This window comes from Pipistrellus kuhlii, unplaced genomic scaffold (assembly GCF_014108245.1).
Source record: "Pipistrellus kuhlii isolate mPipKuh1 unplaced genomic scaffold, mPipKuh1.p scaffold_m20_p_3, whole genome shotgun sequence".
NCBI lineage: Eukaryota > Metazoa > Chordata > Mammalia > Chiroptera > Vespertilionidae > Pipistrellus > Pipistrellus kuhlii.
The window spans coordinates 4,603,486-4,624,421 of record NW_023425529.1 but is presented as its reverse complement, the minus strand read 5'-3'; the positions used below and the strand labels follow the sequence as shown (position 1 = coordinate 4,624,421).

Sequence of the window (20,936 nt, the reverse complement as noted above, 5' to 3'; positions counted from 1 at the left end):
TTTGATCTTCTCCGCAAGGGGCCCATTTCCCACCCCGACAGCTATTCACTTGTAGATTCATTCACTTTTTTTCGGTATCACGCAGAAGAGGAGCGACATCGACCTGCCTTCTTTCCGATGGTTAATTAAGCTGGTGGCTGGTTATATGTCTGCTCATTTATTCATGAGTTGAATTTATTCCCAAAGTGTAAATGCAAATCCATAGAATAAATATGTAAATACACAGGCTGGATCCAGAGGAAAGCCTGTTGATGGGAGGAGGCTGGTTCAAAGGTGTATCTTGGACATGTGTATGTTGCCCGCCGATCTGTGCGGTGGTCGTGGTTCCGTTCCATGGCACTGGGATGAGGGGGGTTGGGTGCCCACCCCGGGGATGGGGGCATTTCTGCAATTTGTAGAGCTGGCAGGGGCTGTGAGTGCTGCACAGGTAGGTTCTTGGAGAAGGGAGTGGCAAGAACTCAGGAGTCGCTCTTGTGCTGAGATTCGGAGGAGATCTGGACCAAAAAATAAATAAAATAAAAAAATGAGAAGATACCTGCTGCTACCCTAGGAAGTAAGGACAGCAGAAATACAGAGACTGGCAGCCGCTCGACGTGCGTCTTCCTCCCCTGCACCGACTGGCCTTTTAAGTTCCCGAAAGGAGTTCTGGAAGCAGAGCGCGCAGGCTTGGACGAGGCGCCCCTCCTGGACCGGACCTGGATGTCGGGATTTCGCTCGCTGCCCGGTTTCAGGGGCTTGGTCATTTACATTCTCCGCTGAAGAGGCGTGGTAACGATGGCTTAGATCGCCTCGAGAAAATCTCCTTCGGAAACTTCTTTATGTTTTCAGTATTTATCACTTGGGCTTCGAAGATGACAAAGTACAACTGGAGAGTTTGGATTTTCCCTAATTCCTTGGGTAATCCAGAAAGCTGTGCCCGAACATGACACAAATACTCACACCTGCGGGAAGAGAAGCTCTGCCTCCGCTTTGTTACACCCTGAAAAGTCCCCAGAAAGCCATTCGACAATTTGCACATGTTATAAACTCCAAAACTTAGAATTCAATAGAACGGGTGTTAACACCTGTTTTTCATTTGCCAACACTTTAATGTCAGTTTCCATTAATCCTCACAATCTGCTGCCTAACCCTGAACTCTTAATGTATCATGGATGATATCCAACATTCGGAAGGAGTATGGGGAATCATCTGATCTTACATACATGTGCTGCCCTAACTCTGCCTTTCTTTCACACTGTTGCTTGAGACTTCTTTATCTGGTTTCATCTTCTTAAATTAGCAACCAAAATTAACCCCTAGGCTGCAATAATATCCTGATTTTAAAGTACTTAGAAAGTTAGGCTCCATCAGTTGCCTGGCTGTGCTACATAGTTCATTCATTATGTTTAATTCTTGTTTTTTTAAGCTTGTGGCTGCCCCAATATTTTAGTGAATTGGACTTCTTTCAGGCCTCATTCTCTTTTTTTTTTATTTTTTTTATCGGTTATTTAATCCTTTAATTTATAAAATGCTCTTCAGTGTTTTTTTTTTATGGAAATTGAAATAGTAGGAGTCCTAATTCTAATACATATCATGCCTTTGAGGATCAGCTTCTATTGTAGTTTTATGTTCCCTTTCACAACTAAAATTCACTGATTGTTTTTCAAAGCAGTCAGCTATGTGATCGAGGGCACTTTTTCATAATGCAGTAAGAGGCCACTGTTTTCTTAGACTGTCTTCATAGGTACCTACCTCTATTTTGACAATTACGCAACTCTTTTATGTTAGTTTTGATACCAAAGGGAAGACCTGGTTATAAGGCTCCGGACCTGCCTCCGCTTCATATAGAAGTGCATTTTATTGTTGACAACAGATGGTGGCCATATTAATGATGGAATAGTTAAGATTTTTATTCCCCATTTCTCAAACATTCTTTGCCAAAATTCATTTGGCAAGGGAAACATTTAACTTTAAATCTAAAGCAGCGATATCTTGTGGCGTTATCAGCCTATGGAAATAAATGGGATCTATATATTTTTCTAATAAGCTCAATATTTCATGGCCAATGAAATGATAGGCTATTTTTAAATGAATGGCTATAATTCCCTGTGACATTCCCCCTCCCCTCAGCCTTTTTCCACTTCGGTGGAAAGAGGACAGTAATTTCTATTGGAGAAAGTTTAATGCCAAACATTAAAAACTGGCTACATTATGTACCTTGTCTCCTCATATTTGTACATGAGATCTAACTTTATATCCCCTTCATTTCCTTAGAAAAGGCCTTTGAGCAAGCAGTTTTTCAGTTTATCTTTAAAATAATTCAGTTCGTTTTGTTGTTTTTTTCTTCACTCTAGCTTCTCTCACCTTGACCAAGTCCACTCTTCCTTCCACTTCTTAGAAAAGTAAAGAAGTGCTTTTTTATGTTTCTTAATCTTGTAAATCATTCTGGGTGATACTTCTTTTTCTTTGTACTTTCAAATTAGGCAAATCTGTGCATTGTGTTTTTTCTGACTGTGCTATTAAGTTGCAAATTTCCCTTGTTAATGAAATTCATCTTTTCTTTTACAAAAGTTACCTTTCTCAGGATTATCCACACCTACATAAAGGGGTTGGCAATGTCTCATTGAAGTGTCCTTCAGTATTTCTAAATTCCATTGTAGTAATGCAGGTAAAATAAAACTTAAATGATCAACTTTTAAGATCAACTTTTAAGCATTTCTCTAACTGCATGAGAACATTTTCAGTATATTTAGTATATAATTTTTTAATTTCCTGCAAAGGAATTGTGACATTGCCTGTCCTTAAAGTATTGGAAGAACTTTATCTTAGTGTATAGTTCACAGATTGTTATCTTCAAAGTCAAAATGGACGTGTAGACTTAAATGCCAAAAAATATTAACAAATTCAAGACATAAAATTTGTATATTACAGTAATTTTTCAGATTAGTGAAAATCTTAATGATCATCAATATTTTGTCAGCAGTTGACAAATATTCATTCTTTCTTGTTTTCACCTAGCCTTTAAAATGTTAAAGGCTTGATATTGTTGAAAGCTGTCATAGGGCCAGTTAATATAAGAGGTGTACCTATTTTTGCACTTCTGTGATTTGAGCAAATTCATATAGCCTAACAAAATCCATGAGAAAAATATCCTTAAGCCCTAGCTGGTTTTGCTCAGTGGATAGAACATTGGTCTGTGGACTTAAGGGTCCCAGGTTCGATTCTGTCATGGGCATGTGCCCAGGTAGTGGGCTCGATCCCCAGCACTGGGTGTGCAGGAAGCAGCCGATCAATGATTCTCATGATTGATGTTTCTGTCTCCCTCTCCCTCTCTGAAATCAATAAAAATAATTATATATATATATATATATATATATATATATATATATATGCTTCCAAGATCTTTAATATCTTAATGTCATCATTATATCTGTCTAAACGGCAATGCAGTAGATTTTAGCCTGTTGCCAATCCAAATGGTAGGACTTTATGGTCTCAAATGTGGTCAATCTGTCTTCCTCCGCATCCTGCTTTATCTGCATTTCGTAACTCTGTTGAACCTATCCCTCTGACTTAATGTCGGTGTTTACTCTATCTCAGTGTTATCAGTCCTGTTGGCATTTCAGAAATTCTCATTAATTTTTATGTGGGCAGTATTTTATATACTTCCTCAAACAACAACTTTAATTCATGAATCAAATCGAATTAAGGCAAGTGCACTTCCGACAGCTTCAACCCCACTATGTGTACAAACAGAACGAGGAAGTGACAAAATGCTCCTTCGTTTCTTGCTGCCCTCCCAGCCTGCCCTTGGATCGCCACGCATTTCCAGCTGGAAGGTTGAATCTCCACAGTGATTTCGCGTTACAGGAAGGTTTTCCTTCTTTGTTTCTCAGGCCTGGTCCTGTAGGCGGGAAGGAGCCTGGACTCGGTGACACTTCTCAAAGGCCCTGCAGGAACGCCATGGCTTATGATGACGCCGTGAAGAAAGAAGGTATGACCCCTTAATCTGAGAAGCATTCCAAAGGGTGTGTCCTCTTCAATCCTTGCAGCCCATGGACCTAGAGACCAGGATTGGCCATCCCAGCCTGGACTCCCAAGTGATGATCCAGAGCACTGTTAAGCCTCCACGTCATCCCCAGACCCCAGCCTGGGCCCATGGAATGAACATCCTTGTGTTCCAACACAAGAGTCTGAAACGTAGCGTATTGGGGCGATCCCCTGCAGCACTCGTGGTCCTTGCCAGCTCCATGCGCAGGAGTCTGGGGGTAGGAACCACACATTGGACTCCCACAGAGCAGCACAGCACTCGAATTCTTGTTCATTCCAGCCGTATCTCTGCAAGTGGTGTCCACCTGCCAAGTCACAGCTGAGAACCATGTCTGAGAACGCACAGTGGGCCTGTGCATAGCATAGACGTATTGCTTCTTCAGGTTTGATTCTTGTCTTTGCAGCCAGGTCTTCAAGAAACATTCTTGTCTCCTTGAACGTAGTGTCCCAGGGGACTTACTGAAACGTCTTTTTATTTTGGAAACGGAGGGACAGTTGCATTACAGATGTGATTTGCCTGTTACTTACTTGACTTTCTCATTTCCTTTCCTTCTCAAACCGGTGCTTCTCAGATTGCTTTGATGGTGATCACAGCTTTGAGGACATAGGACTAGCAGCTGGCAGAAGTCAACGAGAGAAGAAACGTTCTTACAAAGATTTTTTAAGGGAAGAGGAAGAAATCGCTGCTCAGGTCAGGAATTCTTCCAAGAAGAAGTTAAAGGTAAATTCTAAACATTTGAATTAGGAAAGTTTTAAACTTATCACATATGGTATTTCCTAATAGTTGGGGAAAGAATTTCTTTTGAAAAGCTTTTTAAAAGAAAACCCAACATTTTAATATCTATTTTTTTAAAATTTATTTTACTTTGTTTTCCAAAGTCAGAAATGATCGAAAAACAAGATTGCTTCCAAGCTACTTTTGCCTCATCATCCTATTCATTGGCCACTTCTTCCTCTCTGATTCCAGGACAGTGACTTTTACTTCTTGGGGACGGACACGCACAAGAAGAAGAGGAAGCACTCCTCTGATGATTACTGCTATGGAGGTGAGGACGGGAAAGGGCGACCGGTGGGACAGACACATCTCTGGTTCTTGGAGTCGGGGTAGGGGAAAGGGATCCAGATGTTGCTGACTCAGTGGCCTATTTAACAGGACAGTGGTTCTTGTTCTGAGTGCCGATAAACCAGTGTGAAGGAGGAGAGAGGTGGAGGGCTGGTATTTTGGAGGATTCAGCATAGAAGAACAGTCTTCATTTGTGATACACCAGGTACCAGGTTCCTTCTCTCCCCAATCACCCACTTATCTCGTGCCCAATGTTATCTAGCATCCCTTTTGCCATGAGTAGTCCTGGGCCCTCTGGCCTGCACCTGCGGGTTAATTCTCAATCCAGGGAACATCTGCTCACAGACCACCTTTTCTTAGCTGTATTATGCACATAGCTGACAAGACTAACTCTTAACTAGAATGGGTTTGTCCTAAACACAGAAACAAACAATGCTCTGCCTGTAATGGTAACTCTAAATAGTAATGGTAACTCTAGTTGACCCTTGAACAACGTGGGGGTTTGGGGCACTGACTCCCACACAGTTGAAAATCCACATATAACTCTTAACTTCCCGAAAATTCATCTAATAATAGCCTATTATTGACCAGAAGCCTTACCAATAACATACACAGTCAGCACATATTTTGTATGTTATATGTATTACATACTTTACAATTAAGTAAGCAAGGGAAAAGACAATGTTATTAAGGAAATCATAAGCAAGAGAAAATACATTTATAGTATTTATTCTTTAAAAATCCACATATAAGTGGACCCCTGCAGTTCACATCATGTTGTTCAAGGGTCACCTGTCCTCAGAATCCCACAGCTACAGTCTGTTCTGGGTGTGCTCTCTGTGGTTGCTGGTGAAGACTCAGTGAAGAGAAACAGCTGTAGTGGCGAGAACTGTCTCCAGGGACAGAGGCAGAGTCTACCAGGCCAAGAAGCACATGGGCATCCTCTCTGAATGTTAGGAATCTGTTGAAGGACCTCCCCTTAAATCACTCCTGTTGGCTTCTTCCTCGTGTTAGTTGGGTGTTTGGGGCGGGGGAGTGGAGGGGAAACTTGTTGGAAATTGCTTTGTCACGTGGACACTACTTCTCTTGGTTATTTCTAGATATTTCGTCTTTGGAATCGTCACAGAAGAAAAAGAAAAGGTCCAGCCCGCAAGCTGCCGATACAGCTATGGACCTGCTGAAAGCTATCACTTCCCCGCTGACCGCAGGCTCCAAGTCCTCCAAGAAGTCAGGGGAAAAGTCCTCTAGTTCTTCTGGCCACTCGGAGAGCAGAAAGGACCACCACAGGAAGAAAATAAGTGGGAACAGTGGGGAACTGTCCCTGGAGGATGGGGGTTCCCACAAATCCAAAAAAATGAAACCGCTCTATGTGAATACCGAGACACTGACCCTCCGGGAGCCTGACGGCTTAAAGATGAAGCTCATTCTCTCACCAAAGGAGAAGGGGAGCAGCTCAGTGGATGAGGAGTCTCTTCAGTGCCCCTCTCAGCAAGGGGCTGTGAAAAAGCCCTCCAAGAAGTCAGCTCGGGATGAGCAAGGTGCTTTACTCCTAGGACACGAGTTACAGAGCTTCCTGAAAACAGCCCGGAAGAAGCACAAGTCATCCTCAGACCCACATTCCTCTTCTGGCCCTGAAGGCTGTGGGTCTGATGCCTCCCAGTTCCCAGAATCCCACAGTGCTAATCTGGAATTTTCAGGGCTTGAGCCTGCCCTAGTAGAATCAGACTCAACCTCTGGAGGGGAGCTAGAGGCCGGTGAGTTGGTGATAGATGATTCCTACCGGGAAATCAAGAAGAAAAAGAAGTCAAAGAAAAGCAAAAAGAAGAAGGACAAGGAGAAGCATAAGGAGAAACGCCATTCCAAGTCCAAGAGAAGTTCAGGACTTTCTGCCCCAGTGGTGGGAGAGGTCACCATGACTCCTGGCCCTCCTCCCAGCGTCCCCTACCCTGCAGCCACTGCCCCTCCCCCGCCGCTTCCTGGCCTCCATACTGATGGGCACAGTGAGAAAAAAAAGAAAAAAGAGGAAAAGGATAGAGAGAGAGAAAGAGGAGAAAAGGTAAAACATTTTCTACGGTGTGGTGGGGTTAGATGAAGCAGGGCCCTGGCTCCATCTGGTTGGAGCATCATCCCATGCATGGAAGGGTCACTGGTTCGATACCGGGTTCGGGGCGTGTACAGGAGGCAACTAACTGATCCATGGTTCTCTCTCACATTGATGTTTCTTTCTGTTTCTCTCTCTCTCTCTCTCTCTCTCAAATCATTTAAAAACAAACATATCCTCAGGTGAGGATTGAGAGAGAGAGAGAGAGAGAAGCAGGTTTGTCCTTGATAATAGTAGATAGATGTGGAAATAAGCCGCCGAGGTGAACCACTGGGAATGGAGCAAGGTAAATCTCTTGGAATGATACAAAGTATAAAATATTACCAATGGCTGAGTCTGTCTGATAAAACAGCAATCTTAATTATTCATGGTTTTTCTTGATGGAGTAATTGTCCCATTGAGTCAAGCATAGGTAGGGTGGTCAGAGAAAGCTTGAAGAAGAAGGATGTCAGTGGAAGGGAACTCATGGAGGCAGAGATGTTTAGGAAGTAGCATTGCAGAACTACTGAATTCCAGTCCTGTGTTTCTAGCTGCCGGATAAATCTATCTACCTGAATGGCTTGGATAGTCTCACCCCCCAAACCTGCATCTTCTCCTTTATCACTCTCTCTATTCCCCATTTCCTGCCACTCAACCCAAACTCAAAACTATGTGCTACCATGCCCTGTGTGAGAACTGAACTTGTTTCCCGCACATTCTTACCTCTGTTCCTCTGCTCATTTTCTTCCGAGCCCTCCTTCCCTTCTCACATGTTGAAGCTGTGCATGCCCTTCAAGACTTAAACAAATGCCATCTGCTAAGACTTCAGACCCTCCGATCAAAATTAACTTCTTGATTGATTTGAGAGAGAGAGAGACAGAGACATACTATCTATTTGTTGTTCCACTTATTTATCCATTCATTAGTTGCTTGTATGTGCCCTGACTGGAGATTGAACCCACAACTTTAGCATATTGGGGCGCTCTAACCAACTGACAAACCCAGCCAGGATCAGAATTAACTTCTGAACTCTCACAACACCTTGCTGTCTCTCCCTTATTGCACCTACTGCCATCTTTGTGCAGGTTCCATTTCCCCGGTTAAAGATTATTAGCTTCTTACAGGTGTTTTAACTCCGCAGGGGCTGTCTTAGTCACCTTAATAGTGCCTTCAATGCCTTATATCCTTGGTAAGCATTTTGTGATATGTCAAATGAGTGAATATGTTGTTGAAAACATGTATTGAAAAACGCAGGTTGGGAGCAAATGGTAGAGTTTTAAATTCCAAAATAGAGGATTTGGCAGTGGGCACTTTGGGGTTATGCGCAGAGTTTAGATCTAAATCAGCGGTCACCAACTTTTCCAACCTCACAGACCACCAGTGGTCTGCGGACCACCGGTTGGCGACCGCTGCTCTAAATGATCATTTCAGAATAAAATGATAGAGCTGTACCAGGTGGTTTAGACTGAAGAGAGACTTGAGACAGACAATCCAGAAGCTTATTCTGGTCCAAAGTCAGTTGTCAAAGCTGCTAGAAATAAAATGGGAGTCAGGTTCAGGAGCGACCGAAGGGAAAACTGGCTTGGTCTGGCCCCTGGATCTGGGAAGCCAGAAATACAAATGAGCGTAAAGATGCCCCTTAAGGTTTTGAACCTGAGTACCTTGGAAAGTAAAATTATAATCTCCTCAGTCGTAGGGAGTTACTTGTAATTTCCCCCGTGTGGCTAGCAGTTGCTAGTGAAAAAGAATTATAGTTAGGATAAAAGTCTTATTATGAGTCAGTATTTGATTGTGACTGTCCAAACCTGAAGCAGTCATACTTTAATAATTTATCCAACAAATACTTATGGGACACATAGCGTGCTTTTTAAACTTCTCTGAAGCTTTAAACAAATACCCTTTCCTGGGTTTTATTTCAGTATAAAAAAAGAACTACCTACAACCTTTCTAATGCCAAGACCCTTTAATACAGCTCCTCTTGTTGTGGTGACCCCCAACCATAAAATTATTTTTGTGGCCACTTCATAACTATAATTTTGCTACTGTTAATGAATCGTAATGTAAATATCTGTGTTTTCTGATGGTCTTAGAACCCTGCTAGCGGTTCTCAACCTGTGTAACTGCAAAATTACAGTTATGAAGTAGCAATGAGAATAATTTTATGGTTGGGAGTCACCACAACATGAGGAACTGTATTAAAGGGTCGCAGCATTAGGAATGTTGAGAACCACTGTAGAACGCAATGTTTCAGGAATCCTGTTCCCTCTATCTACAGCGAGCAGAGACTGGAGAGCCAACTGTAGAAATGCTGAAGGTCTCTGTCCCCTTTCTCCCTTAGAGTCTGTGACCAGGACTGTTATGAAAATAGGAAGCAAGAAGACTGGCTGGTTTGGGAGAAGATAAGTTAGGTTGACAGTTAAGATCCACACATCAAGAGATTCAGCATATCTAAGTGGCTAAGATATTGAGCTCTGGAGCCAAACCACTTGGGTTCAAATCCTGGCTCTGCCACTGACAAGCTCTGCGATGTTGTACGAGCTGCACAGCTTCAGCATCTGTAAGCTGGGGGTGGCAGTAGGCTCTAGCAGGACCCCTAAAGATTGAGTGAGATAATGCATGGGGATGAGTTTAGGGCTTCAGTATGGCAAGGTGCCACCGCAAACTCAAAGGGGCACCATTAGGCATTTTAAATATATTAAATTTTCTAAGAAACAGCAGTACTTGACATCTGTCAGAAACCTTGTGAATTACTATCTCAAAGTAATTCACAGCTTCGGTATCTTCTGTACATTTCTTTGAATAAAGCCACATCTTTTCAAAGCTGGGTTTTCTGTAATTGCTTTGAGCAAAAGCAAGTATCATGTGAAAACTCACATAGGCACCATGAACCAACAAAGTGGACATTTCCGTGTTATAATCATCTCACTAGAATTTCCAGAGAGCAATGGAAACTCGAGACCTAGAATTCAGTAGAACGATTGAAACTAGGGTTAGAAGTTGGATGCTCCTGTGCAGTAAATGAAATATGTGAGTGGATGGGAGGGCATAGAGCCCAGAGCAGAATCTTGTTGAACTCTCACCTGAGAGCACTGGCGAAGGAAGAGGGAGCAGTTGTGTTGGAGGAAAACCAGATAGGGGTCAGTGTGGTGGCAGTGAGGAGACAGGCAGTCTCGGAGGAGATGGTCCCATGTAGAGCGGACACATTGTTACGTGTCGTGGGGAAGAATGGGAGCCAGCTGGGCGGAGTTCAGGAATAGTGAGAAGCGAAGACTGCTGGAGTGGAGCTCTCACTGGAGAATTTTGACTGATAGAAAGAAGGGAAATTGGACTATCTCCCTGGTGACAGGTAACATTTTCAGTGTTTAGTTCTATTTGGGATGTGGGTGCTTGCTTGTTTGTATCTTTGTTGTTGAATCTTGCTTTCTAAGGAGTAGAGAAATCACATGGTAATTTTTTTTAATTTTTATTTATTTATTTATTTATTTTGGTAGCACGACAGTTTTTAATTAAAGGAAACATTTTGTATATACCAAGTAAGACAAATTCTAAAACAATCAAATTTTAAGATTAAGAAGGTATACGTTTTTGGTGTCAAAACAAGAAACATTCCCCCCAAACATGACTTTTCTACAAAGCTAATAGCCAGAAAGTAAAAAAGCATGATCTTACTTTCCTGAATGTATTTCTTTTATTAAGTACAGAAAAGTGGTTATATGTTCACTATTTACTAACATACTCAGCTAAACTCACTGGGCAGCCTTGAGCATTCCTTGTGTTACTTATCCAGGATTACTCTTTAATATATGACTTCCTTTGGTGTATCTGTCTGCTCATTTGTACGTTTTCCATTTATGCAGGAGATACAAGTGGTTGGTGAAACCATAAAACATGGTTCACTGATTGTAACTAGTGAATAAAAGAGCTCACTGCAAATGTGAGCATGGTTATTCTCTGCAAGATTATATAAGTCATTATTAATGACTCCCCTTACAGATCATCCACTAGAGTGGAAGCTTTTGTGTGTATACAGGAGGAACAGGACATCATAACATTTCAAAGTTTTATTAAATCACAAAGCCTACCCACTGCCACTCACAATAACATTGCCACTTCAGAGACGTGCCCTTTAGTTAAATGCATTTCCAGAATGTCCACATTTTCTCTAAGCAAACTAAGGCTAGCCAGGTGGCCTGCTGCCTGGCACACCCAGGCATTGTTGCCAATCTGCTAAGCTAAATTCTGAGCTATAATTAGACTTGTGATGGCACTGTATACATTCTCTGTTGGTAAGACTGAAGCTGACCAGCAGCAGTGAGTGGTGAAAGCTAGTAACTACCATCCCTGAGTGCCTGCTGTGTGCCAGGCTTTCCTAGGTATTTTACAATACATGCATAGCAGTCTTGGCTGGTAGGTACCATTTGGCTGAGGAGAAAGCTGAAAAGGCGTGGAGTCAGAATTTTAACATGGGTTTCTTTAACCGCAATCCTGTACTCTTTCCATTCTGCCACATGCCTTTTTAAAACTTTAAGAGATGGCTACCCAGGGCCATAATACATTTTGACAAAGCTAAAAGGTTGGTTGTAGGTGAGAGGAAACCAATATATTGTGCTGCTGTCTGATATTAGTCCTACTAAGACGTAGGTAAAGATGTTAAATTGAAGAAGCGGAGTATAAGGAAATACAATGAAAGCTTGGACTCACATTCAGCAGACTTAGATTCTTGTTCTGCTACTTTGGCCTTGTCCACTTGAGATTGCTTCCTCACTTCCAATGAGGTTACTGAGACTAAACTAGGTGATACACGGAACACACTTAGCACAAGGCGCGGCTCAGTAAACAGTAGCCTAAATTCTTCAAAAGCATAAAATGAAAGCATCTTTTAACAACCTTTTCAGCCACTAATCACATTAGACTAAACAAGGAAACTATGCTTTTATGGTTTTGGTTTTGTTTTGCTTTGTTTTTTAATATAACACCCAGCTTTTAAGAAGCAACCTCTGCACTATCGCACCTATTTGGAAACAGTTAAGAACCACAACAGGGTCTCTAAGGAGCAAAGGCAGATGTTAAAAAGCGAGTTTCTGCAGCTTCTGGGAGCCCTTTAGGAGTGTTGTGAGGAGTAACATTGCCCAGAGATGAATCACGTGGCCTCTCTGAGCCTGTTCTTTGTGGAATAGCGCTCTGGGACTCAGCTTCTGCACCTGCAAGGTGTTGTGAAGATTGGAAGGCAGCTATGCTCACCACTATACCACCAACGCCTTAGGTGTTGTGAAGATTGGATGAGGTAATACAAATGAGTGCACACTGGCCTTTCAAGCACACCACCGAGTCTTTCTTACTTAATACTCGGGCACTTGCCAGGTGCAGTGGACAAAGATGAGTGGGGTAGTGTCAGCCTTGGAAGTGTTGGGTGTGATGGACCTCAGCAGAGAGTTGCTGGGGAGCGTGAGGAGAGCTGGAGGTGTCAGAGAAGGTTTTCTGGGGAGCTGTCATCTGAGCCGAATCTTGAGGCCAAAAATGAATTAGGGAAGAGGGTGGAGCTGAGGAAGAATTAGTAAATTACGATAGTAATAGCTATATTTGTAGAGGTTTTACTCTAGAGTGTTCTCAGCACTACACTAAGTTTTTTAATCTAAGGCATATCAATGAATTTTTACAAGAACCCAATGAAGTGTCCATATTATCTCCATTTCACAGAAGTAAGCCCAATAAAGTGAAATCACCTGCCCCAGGACACACATCTATTTAGTGGCAGAGTAGGAATGGGAACCCAGGTTTTCCTGATGGCAGGTTCCATTCTCTTTCCACTATACAGAAAGTGTTTAAATTGTAGTAAGTGCAGTATTATGAGAGGCAGAAGTACAGAGTATATTTTAGAAAGATTTACATTCAAAATGGTCAAAATAAAAGCATTGGTGTGAAAGCCTTACTTGGCACTCCGTCCTTTAGCTAGATCAGACTTAGGGATCTCAGTCCAGTTCATTCGCAAGAGCATCAGTAGTTGTCATGGTTATGAGTACGGGCTCCAAAGCCAGACTAAATTCAGATGCTGGCCCTGCCACTCCATAGATATGTGACTGTGAATCTCTGTTTCCCCTCCGTGTTTAAAATGGCAGTGGTGATGGCACCATCTAGTAGGGTTGTTAAAAGGCTTAATTTCCACAGGTATCTCCTGCACTATTCTATTAATGAAGAGATCGGACCCTGTCATTAGCAGAAGAAAACCAAGTCCTATTTTTAAGATTTCTAAGTTATGTTTTGACTTAACCCTCAGAAAGTTTATCCTTTAAAAGCCTTTTTTAAACTAGTCATGAGAAGTTTTGAAGAGTAGTTTTTATCATATTCTCAGAATCTAAGACCCCAAAGAGTTAATTAAGCAGGACTGTTTTATAAAGAGCATTAAGAAGTTGCTCTTTGAAAGATCTTGATACTGTGACAAATGTCTTCAAACATTTAAAAGGATATTCTGGCTGTAAAATTACAACATTGTGAGTCACAGTAAGTGGACTTGTTACAAGTCATTTGCTACAATTAGTACTAATGTATCCAAATTTTCAAAATATTAACATTTTATTAAAGGGCAGTCCATGTTATTCCAGGTCCACTGTGGATCACTTGCAATACTTGCTTTTTTAAAAAAAATATATATTTTATTGATTTTGTACAGAGAGGAAGGGGGAGAGAGAGAGAGTTAGAAACATCGATGAGAGAGAGTCATTGATCAGCTGCCTCTTGCACATCCCCTACTGAGGATATGCCCACAACCAAAGTACATGCCTTTGACTGGAATCGAACCCGGGTCCCTTCAGTCCCCAAGCCGACGCTCTATCCATTGAGCTAAACCAGTTTCGGCGCAATACTTGCTTGAGAGAAAGTTTAGACTAGAAATAACTGGCCTTGCCTTTAGAATTACGTGGGAATGTTTTGTTTGTGTAGAGAGCATCCATTGTGTGTTTCTAACTACTAATTTATAAAAATGTCTGTGCCCTGGAAAAAGTTTAACCAATCATTTTAATTTGGAACTTCAGTGCACAGACTGAAGTTGCATCTTGTGCAGTGATTAGATTCGAAGGTCAGCACATAAGGTGAAAGCTGTTAGTCAGTTTCCCTTGAAAATGTCCTAGGAAGACTCCACAATGAAGGCCAGCAGGTCCTGAGTCCAACAGAATGCCAGCCCAGTGCAGCTAGATTTCCTGTCTTCCGCACCAGTGAAGTCATTGGCAGGAGCCATCCTTTTATTATTTTTAAATATGTTTTATTGATTTTTTACAGAGAGGAAGGGAGAGAGATAGAGAGCTAGAAACATCGATGAGAGAGAAACATCGACCAGCTGCCTCCTGCACGCCCCCTACCGGGGATGTGCCCGCAACCAAGGTACATGCCCTTGACCGGAATCGAACCCGGGACCCTTCAGTCTACAGACTGACGCTCTACCACTGAGCCAAACCGGTTTCGGCCTTTTATTATTTTTAATGTTAGCTACACTTGGTTGGTAGTGAGTTGCACACCCTGAGAGAGTCACACAGGAACTGTCTGGGGAAAGCAGGTTTATCCCCTCGCACAGGCCAAGGAATAGGTTCTTAGAGAGGAAAACCCAGACTAATCAGTCCAGTCCTCACACGTTTATGTTCTCTCTTTTCTCTCTCTCTCTCTCCCTCTCTCTCCCCCCTCTCTCTCTCTCTCTCTCTCTCTCTCTCTCTCTCTCTCTCTCTCTCTCTCTCTCTCTCCCTCTCTCTCAGCTAAATATAGAACTTGGGTAAGCTTGGTGTGCGGTGCGTGTAGTGCTGCTCCTTTGGGTCTTATTAGAACACTTAGAGCATTTGGGGATGTGAAGCTGCTATAAAATTAATGAAGGAGAAGCTGCACCCAGCATTCTAACCTCTTTACACAGGGCTGGCTGCACCAACAGAAGAGTGAAATGGGACCTTTACAATTTAAATGAAAAGTTTTAAGTAAAGACCGTGCTGCTGTTTTCTGTGTGTGTAAAAGCTTGTATTGGCTTTTACACACACAGAATGCCACAAGTTCTATTTAGAAAAAGGCAGAGAATAGAAAGGAGCTCAGTAGATTTCTGTTGTAGCATAACCAATTACCACAGCATTTCTCTGTTATCTCCCAGAAGTCAGCTGGGCCCGCTGGGCTCGGCTCAGGCTCTCGCAGGCTGAGCCCGGGACCCGTCCAGGTTCTCACCTGAGGCGAGGGCCCTGCCAGGTGTTGGCAGCTCCTCAGGCTGGTGGCAGCGTCCAGTCTGTTGCCGATGTGGAACTCATGGCACCTGTTTTCTTCAGGTCCAAGGCCAGCAGGAGTGTCTGCTGTTGTATCTTGTTTCCCTCATGGGCTCACCTAATGAGGTCAGGCCCACACTGGATAGTCGTAATGGTTGACTCAGAGTCACTCACTGGGACCTTCACCCCACCTGCCATCCCACTTACAAGAAACGTGGGAGTCAGTATCCCTTCTCAGTCACCGTCCTGCCCACACTCCAGGGGAGGGCATTAGATAGGCCTTGTCAGCCAGGAGGCGGAAATCGTGGGAGCCATCTTGGATTCCTGCCTACCACATAAATAATATTACTGAGTATCTCCTGAAGTGCCAGACACTGTCCAATTAATTCCCACCTTTGCATAAAAATGGCATTTTCCAAGTTTGACTCATAGGGAACTAAAGCTCGGGGAAGTGAATAATGTGTGTAACTAGCGAAGAGTATGATCAGGATGCTAACTTGGATCTGCTGGCCTCCAAAGCCCCGCTCTCTCCATTTTGCCACACTATCTCTGCTCAACCCTGTCACTTCTCCCTCTTTCCAATGTGTTTGCTCTCCTCCAACCTCACCGTCTTGGCTGTAGGCCATCCTTACCCGTCCCTGGCACTATTAGAAGAGCTCTCCACTTCTATGTTTTATTCAGGGTCAAATAATTAGTATAAGGGACAGATGGTGGGCCTTTAAGCTCTAATGTGTTTTCTCCTGTTTTGTGCTGCTTTACCTGCCTTAGAATGTGAGCTCATCTTCTTAAGTACTCACCCCACCCAGTGCAGGTACCCAATGAATGCTAGTTTATTTTCTACATAACTGAATAAAGTCCTTTAGAAGAGGAACCCTTTCTTTATAAGTGGATCTGGAGCTAATATATTGGCCAGGAGTTGTGTTTAATTTTGTCAAGTTTTAATTTTATGTTCTAGCTTTAGATGGCCTGGGGGAATAGGGAGCATGAAAACTTCTACAGTATTATATCATGTTTGAGAAAATATTGCTAAAACTCCATGCTTGTTTAATAATATGACCAAATGAGCTATGAACTCTCTCAAGCACATATTCTTTCTATTGTCAATATTTAATAGTGAGATTGATTCTACGGTTGAGAAAGATGTGTCTAAGTATAGACTTCCACAGATTCTTTCATCATGTACTCCAGTAATTGGCAGGCCTATGGCTAAGCTATTTAAAATTATTAGTTTAAAACTTTTTAATATATATATATTTTATTGAGTTTTTACAGAGAGGAAGGGAGAGGGATAGAGAGCTAGAAACATCTATGAGAGACAACCACCGACCAGCCGCCTCCTGCACATCCCCCACAGGGGATGTGGCTGCAACCAAAGTACATGCCCTTGGCTGGAATCGATCCTGGGACCCTTCAGTCCGCAGGCCGACGCTCTGTCTACTGAGCCAAACCGGTTTGGCAGTTTAAAACTTTTGAAGCTGAATTTGTAACAAACATGCCACAATTTTCATATCCAAAGAAGTGCTGTCTCATTTAAAGCACTTCGGGAGCTATCAGGAAAGCTTCTGTTTCTCAGAATGGTTTCAGAATTGCTTTTGTTCATTATTTTTAAATTTTTCAGTTACTTGACATACAGTATTCTATTAATTATATTAGTTTATATTTGATTAGATGTTTATTTAACTTATGAAATGATCCCCTGGATAAGTCCAGGACCCACCTGACTCCTTACGTAGTTACTACAGTATGATTCACTCCATGCTGTATGTATTTTATATCCCGTGACTTTTTATAACTAGCAATTTGTGCTTCTTAGTCCCTTCCCATTTTTCACCTATCCTCCAATCCCTCCCATTTGTCACCCATTGAAAATTAGAATTCCTTTTGGAATTAAAGTCATAGCCATCACATAAGCTTTTTATTGTCATCAGTCTCTGCCAGTCTTTGGCCTTTGAGGATAATTATTTTATGAAACAGCATTAAGAACTAAGGTGAATAAAGTGTGCACTCAGGTTAAAACAATACGCAACTCTAAAGTCAAAAAACGGGACCCTGTTGTTTGTTGGTTTGTTTTTGTCATAAAATCTGACACTTAAGGGAAACAAAAGTTCCCAGTAACTTTTAAAGCACCAAACGTTCGTCGTAATAACTGCAGGACCAGGAAGGACTGTGTTGGGAGCAGATGGAGGACTGATCCACATACCTCGATGCTTACAGACGGAGTTTTAAAGGAAAGCATGCTAAACACTCTCAGTTTATTAGATAAAGATTATAAAGGATAGTCTTTTCTTTTTAAATAGTAACTACTCCGTAAGGAGACAACTTTCTTTCATTGGCCCATAATGCATAGCCCAGGCTACCTATGTGGTACTCATTCTGGTGTTGTCACTTCAGTTGTCATAACTATAAGCAAATCACTACTTTCTGAGTTTCCCTTTTCTTGTTCTCAAATGAAAGGTTTAGACAGGTGCTACCTAATGAAACTTTTTAGGTAGGAAAACAACTTTTTTCCCACTCGGTCTGTGGATAGTTGTAAAATGGAATGCATAGTGGTACATTATCTTTAATTTTATTTTATTTTTTAGTATATTTTATTGATTTTTTACAGAGAGGAAGGGAGAGGGATAAAGAGTTAGAAACATTGATGGGAGAGAAACATTGATCAGCTGCCTCTTGCACATCTCCTACTGGGGATGTGCCCGCAACCAAGGTACATGCCCTTGACCGGAATCGAACCTGGGACCTTTCAGTCCGCAGGCCAGTGCTCTACCCACTGAGCCAAACCAGTTAGGGCTCACCTTTTATTTTAAATATCCCTCATCAAATTAGCTATTTCTCAAAAACCATGCTTTGCTCTTGGAATTGTCATAATACAGTGAAGAGCAAACATACTTCAAGTAGTAGAAAGTAGTTGGAATGAAAGAGGTTCATCCTACATTGACCAACAAAGAATTCTATTGATGCCTCAACCAGTTTGGCTCAATGGATAGAGCCTAGGCCTGTGAACTGAAGGGTCCCAGGTTCGATTCTGGTCAAGGGCATGTACCTTGGTTGTGGGCACATCCCCAGTGGGAGGTGTGCAGGAGGCAGCTGATAGATGTTTCTCTCTCATTGATGTTTCTAACTCTAATCCTCTCTGTAACAAATTAATAAAATATATATTCAAAAAGAAAAGAATTCTCTTATTTACTTACCTCACCTGAACCACAAGAATGTGAACAGTGAAATAATGGTAGACTACAAGTGACAGTAAAAGCAGGATCAGGAAAATTATAAGATTAGAAATCAAATGTAGAGGAACAAAAGAACATAGATTTGGCTCTTGGCTTTCACAGTTTAAAGGGAAATTATGTGGTGGTTATTTCAAAGATGAGAAAAGCGACATCCCAGGAGAGGTAAAGAATTTTCTCAGCGCTCGGTTCTGAATGAAACATAACGTGAGATTGTACACAGGAAGGCTGGGGGCTTTACAGGTAATTACTGTGCAGCTGCCGCGGTCTGAAACATCTAGAAAAGCATTAGCAAGTGCTTTTACCTCCTAAGCAATACTGACAGTCATCTCCGGGTAATAAGAAGCAAGGCTTAAGTTAATGGTCCTCTTTGGGAAAGCTGTTAGTAGAACGCTTTCCTGGATGGAAAAGGGTGTGAGATTCAGAGTTGCTCAACTTGTGTTCTGATCAACCCTGTTCTGCTCCCATGTGGCTCCAGCCAAAAAAGAAGAACATGTCGGCCTACCAGGTGTTCTGTAAGGAGTACCGCGTGACCATCGTGGCTGATCACCCCGGCATAGGTAAGACACTTCTCATCTTCCTTCCCCTTCCCACATGCGCCTGCAAGCAGTGCAGCTAATTCAGTCAGGAAGGAGCTTCTCCCCTAGTATTAAAGGAAGCCAGGTCTCATTTTTTCCCAGCAGATCTGCAAGTCACTCTAGATTTTGTCTTATGTTTACCCCAACCATAAAAGTGATAAAAATTATTTTATTGATTTTCTATAGAGAGGAAGGGAGAGGGATAGAGAGTTAGAAACATCGATCAGCTGCCTCCTGCACACCTCCCACTGGGGATGTGCCTGCAACCAAGGTACATGCCCTTGACTGGAATCAAACCTGGGACCTTTCAGTCCGCAGGCCGACGCTCTGTGCACTGAGCCAAACCGGTTAGGGCAGTGATAAGCTTTTTATTTATTTCTCTTAAGTTCATAAAATGGAAAACAGTAAAATTAAATATTATGAAGCTCAGTATATAAATATGCAGCTGCTTATTTCCAAGATTCTACAGTTGAACTTAAACTGCCCCGGGTGTGCAGTAATGAGATGACTTACATTGTTCACATTTGTCTGTGTGTTAGAAGTTAGTGAGGTGAGAAAAACACTGCACCACAGACCTTGGACAAGGCACTTAACCTCCATAAATCTCATTTGCCTGAGATGTAAATAGTTTCCCGAATTTCTCATCACGGTGTTGAGAGGCACGTCTGAAGGACCCTGCAGAAAAGAATGCAATGTGCAAAGCCTGACCTTGCCTTGCATGTGCAAGAGCAGCACACGCCTCTGGAGGATGCTTCTGAGCGGCCACAGGGAAATTCTTGGGTACCGAGTTCTCGGAAATTCAGTAAAAATCTAACATTTTTTCTTAAACTCTACAGCACATATTTTCTTTAACCTAAGTTAATAAGCCCTGAGTTGTGGGATCAAATTAAAAGACACCAGAAAGATGTTTTGGGAACAGTCCCTAGAGAGGAGATGTGAGAGGATTTGAATCTATCTCATGATCCCCAAAGAGGTCCCTTCTCTATAGAAAAGAATCAAGAAAACTGGTGGGTCCTAGCTGGTTTGGTTTAGTGGGTAGAGCAACGGCCTGCAGACTGAAGGGTCCCCTGGTTTAATTCTGGTCAAGGGCACATGCCTACAGGGGCATGTGGGAGGCAGCCGATCAATGATTCTCATCACTGATATTTCTCTCTCTCCCTCTCTGAAGTCAAGAAAAATATATTTTTTTAAAAAAACAAAAACCGAAAACTGGTAGGGTTTGGTTTGGGTTGGTTTAAGAATATTCTGCTATTTATATAAAGTGATTTTCAAACACTTTTCTCAGTTTTTGCTCTCGTCAACCTTCTGTTTTGTTGATAGTTAAACCTTTATTTTATTGAGTTTTTTTACTATTTTATGCCAGATTTTGGGGAACTTAGTAAAAAACTGGCTGAGGTGTGGAAGCAATTGCCAGAAAAGGATAAGCTGGTAAGTACATTTTCTTATAAACATATTTTTTAATTGCTTTATGCCTTCTAAAATGTATGATTCTCCCATAGACCACCCAGTCAAAAAACACTGAAATAGTGAAACAATGACAGGTCAGTGGAAAATGGTTTACCAGAGGGCAATGACACTGATTGGTGCCAGTTTACTCTGGGTAAAATTTAGCTGCACAGAGGCTGTTTTTTCTAAACTTTTCTAATTTTTTTTTTTAACAACAGTCTTACATTTGAGCCAAAAGATGACCTATTTTGGGCATGCTTAAAGTGTTTTAAGAAAAAAATCCCTTAA

At 42.1% G+C, this 20,936-nt stretch overlaps 1 protein-coding gene across 7 annotated transcripts in view; it reads left to right on the top strand.

Moving 5' to 3' along the window:
• HMGXB4 (HMG-box containing 4) overlaps nt 1-20,936 on the top strand; it is a 29,304-nt gene that overhangs the window by 813 nt on the left and 7,555 nt on the right. For 2 of the 7 annotated variants that reach the window (XM_036458804.2, XM_036458803.2), the window contains exons 2-7: nt 3,876-3,973; nt 4,602-4,750; nt 4,997-5,075; nt 6,193-7,148; nt 19,103-19,184; nt 20,566-20,630. In XM_036458804.2, coding sequence (XP_036314697.1) covers nt 3,943-3,973; nt 4,602-4,750; nt 4,997-5,075; nt 6,193-7,148; nt 19,103-19,184; nt 20,566-20,630 — 1,362 coding nt within the window. In that variant the 5' untranslated portion in view covers nt 3,876-3,942. Of the gene's footprint in view, nt 1-3,857; nt 3,974-4,601; nt 4,751-4,908; nt 5,076-5,182; nt 5,298-6,192; nt 7,149-19,102; nt 19,185-20,565; nt 20,631-20,936 lie in introns of those variants that run through there. The other 5 variants (XM_036458807.2, XM_036458809.2, XM_036458808.2 and 2 more) reach the window with 5 other exon arrangements.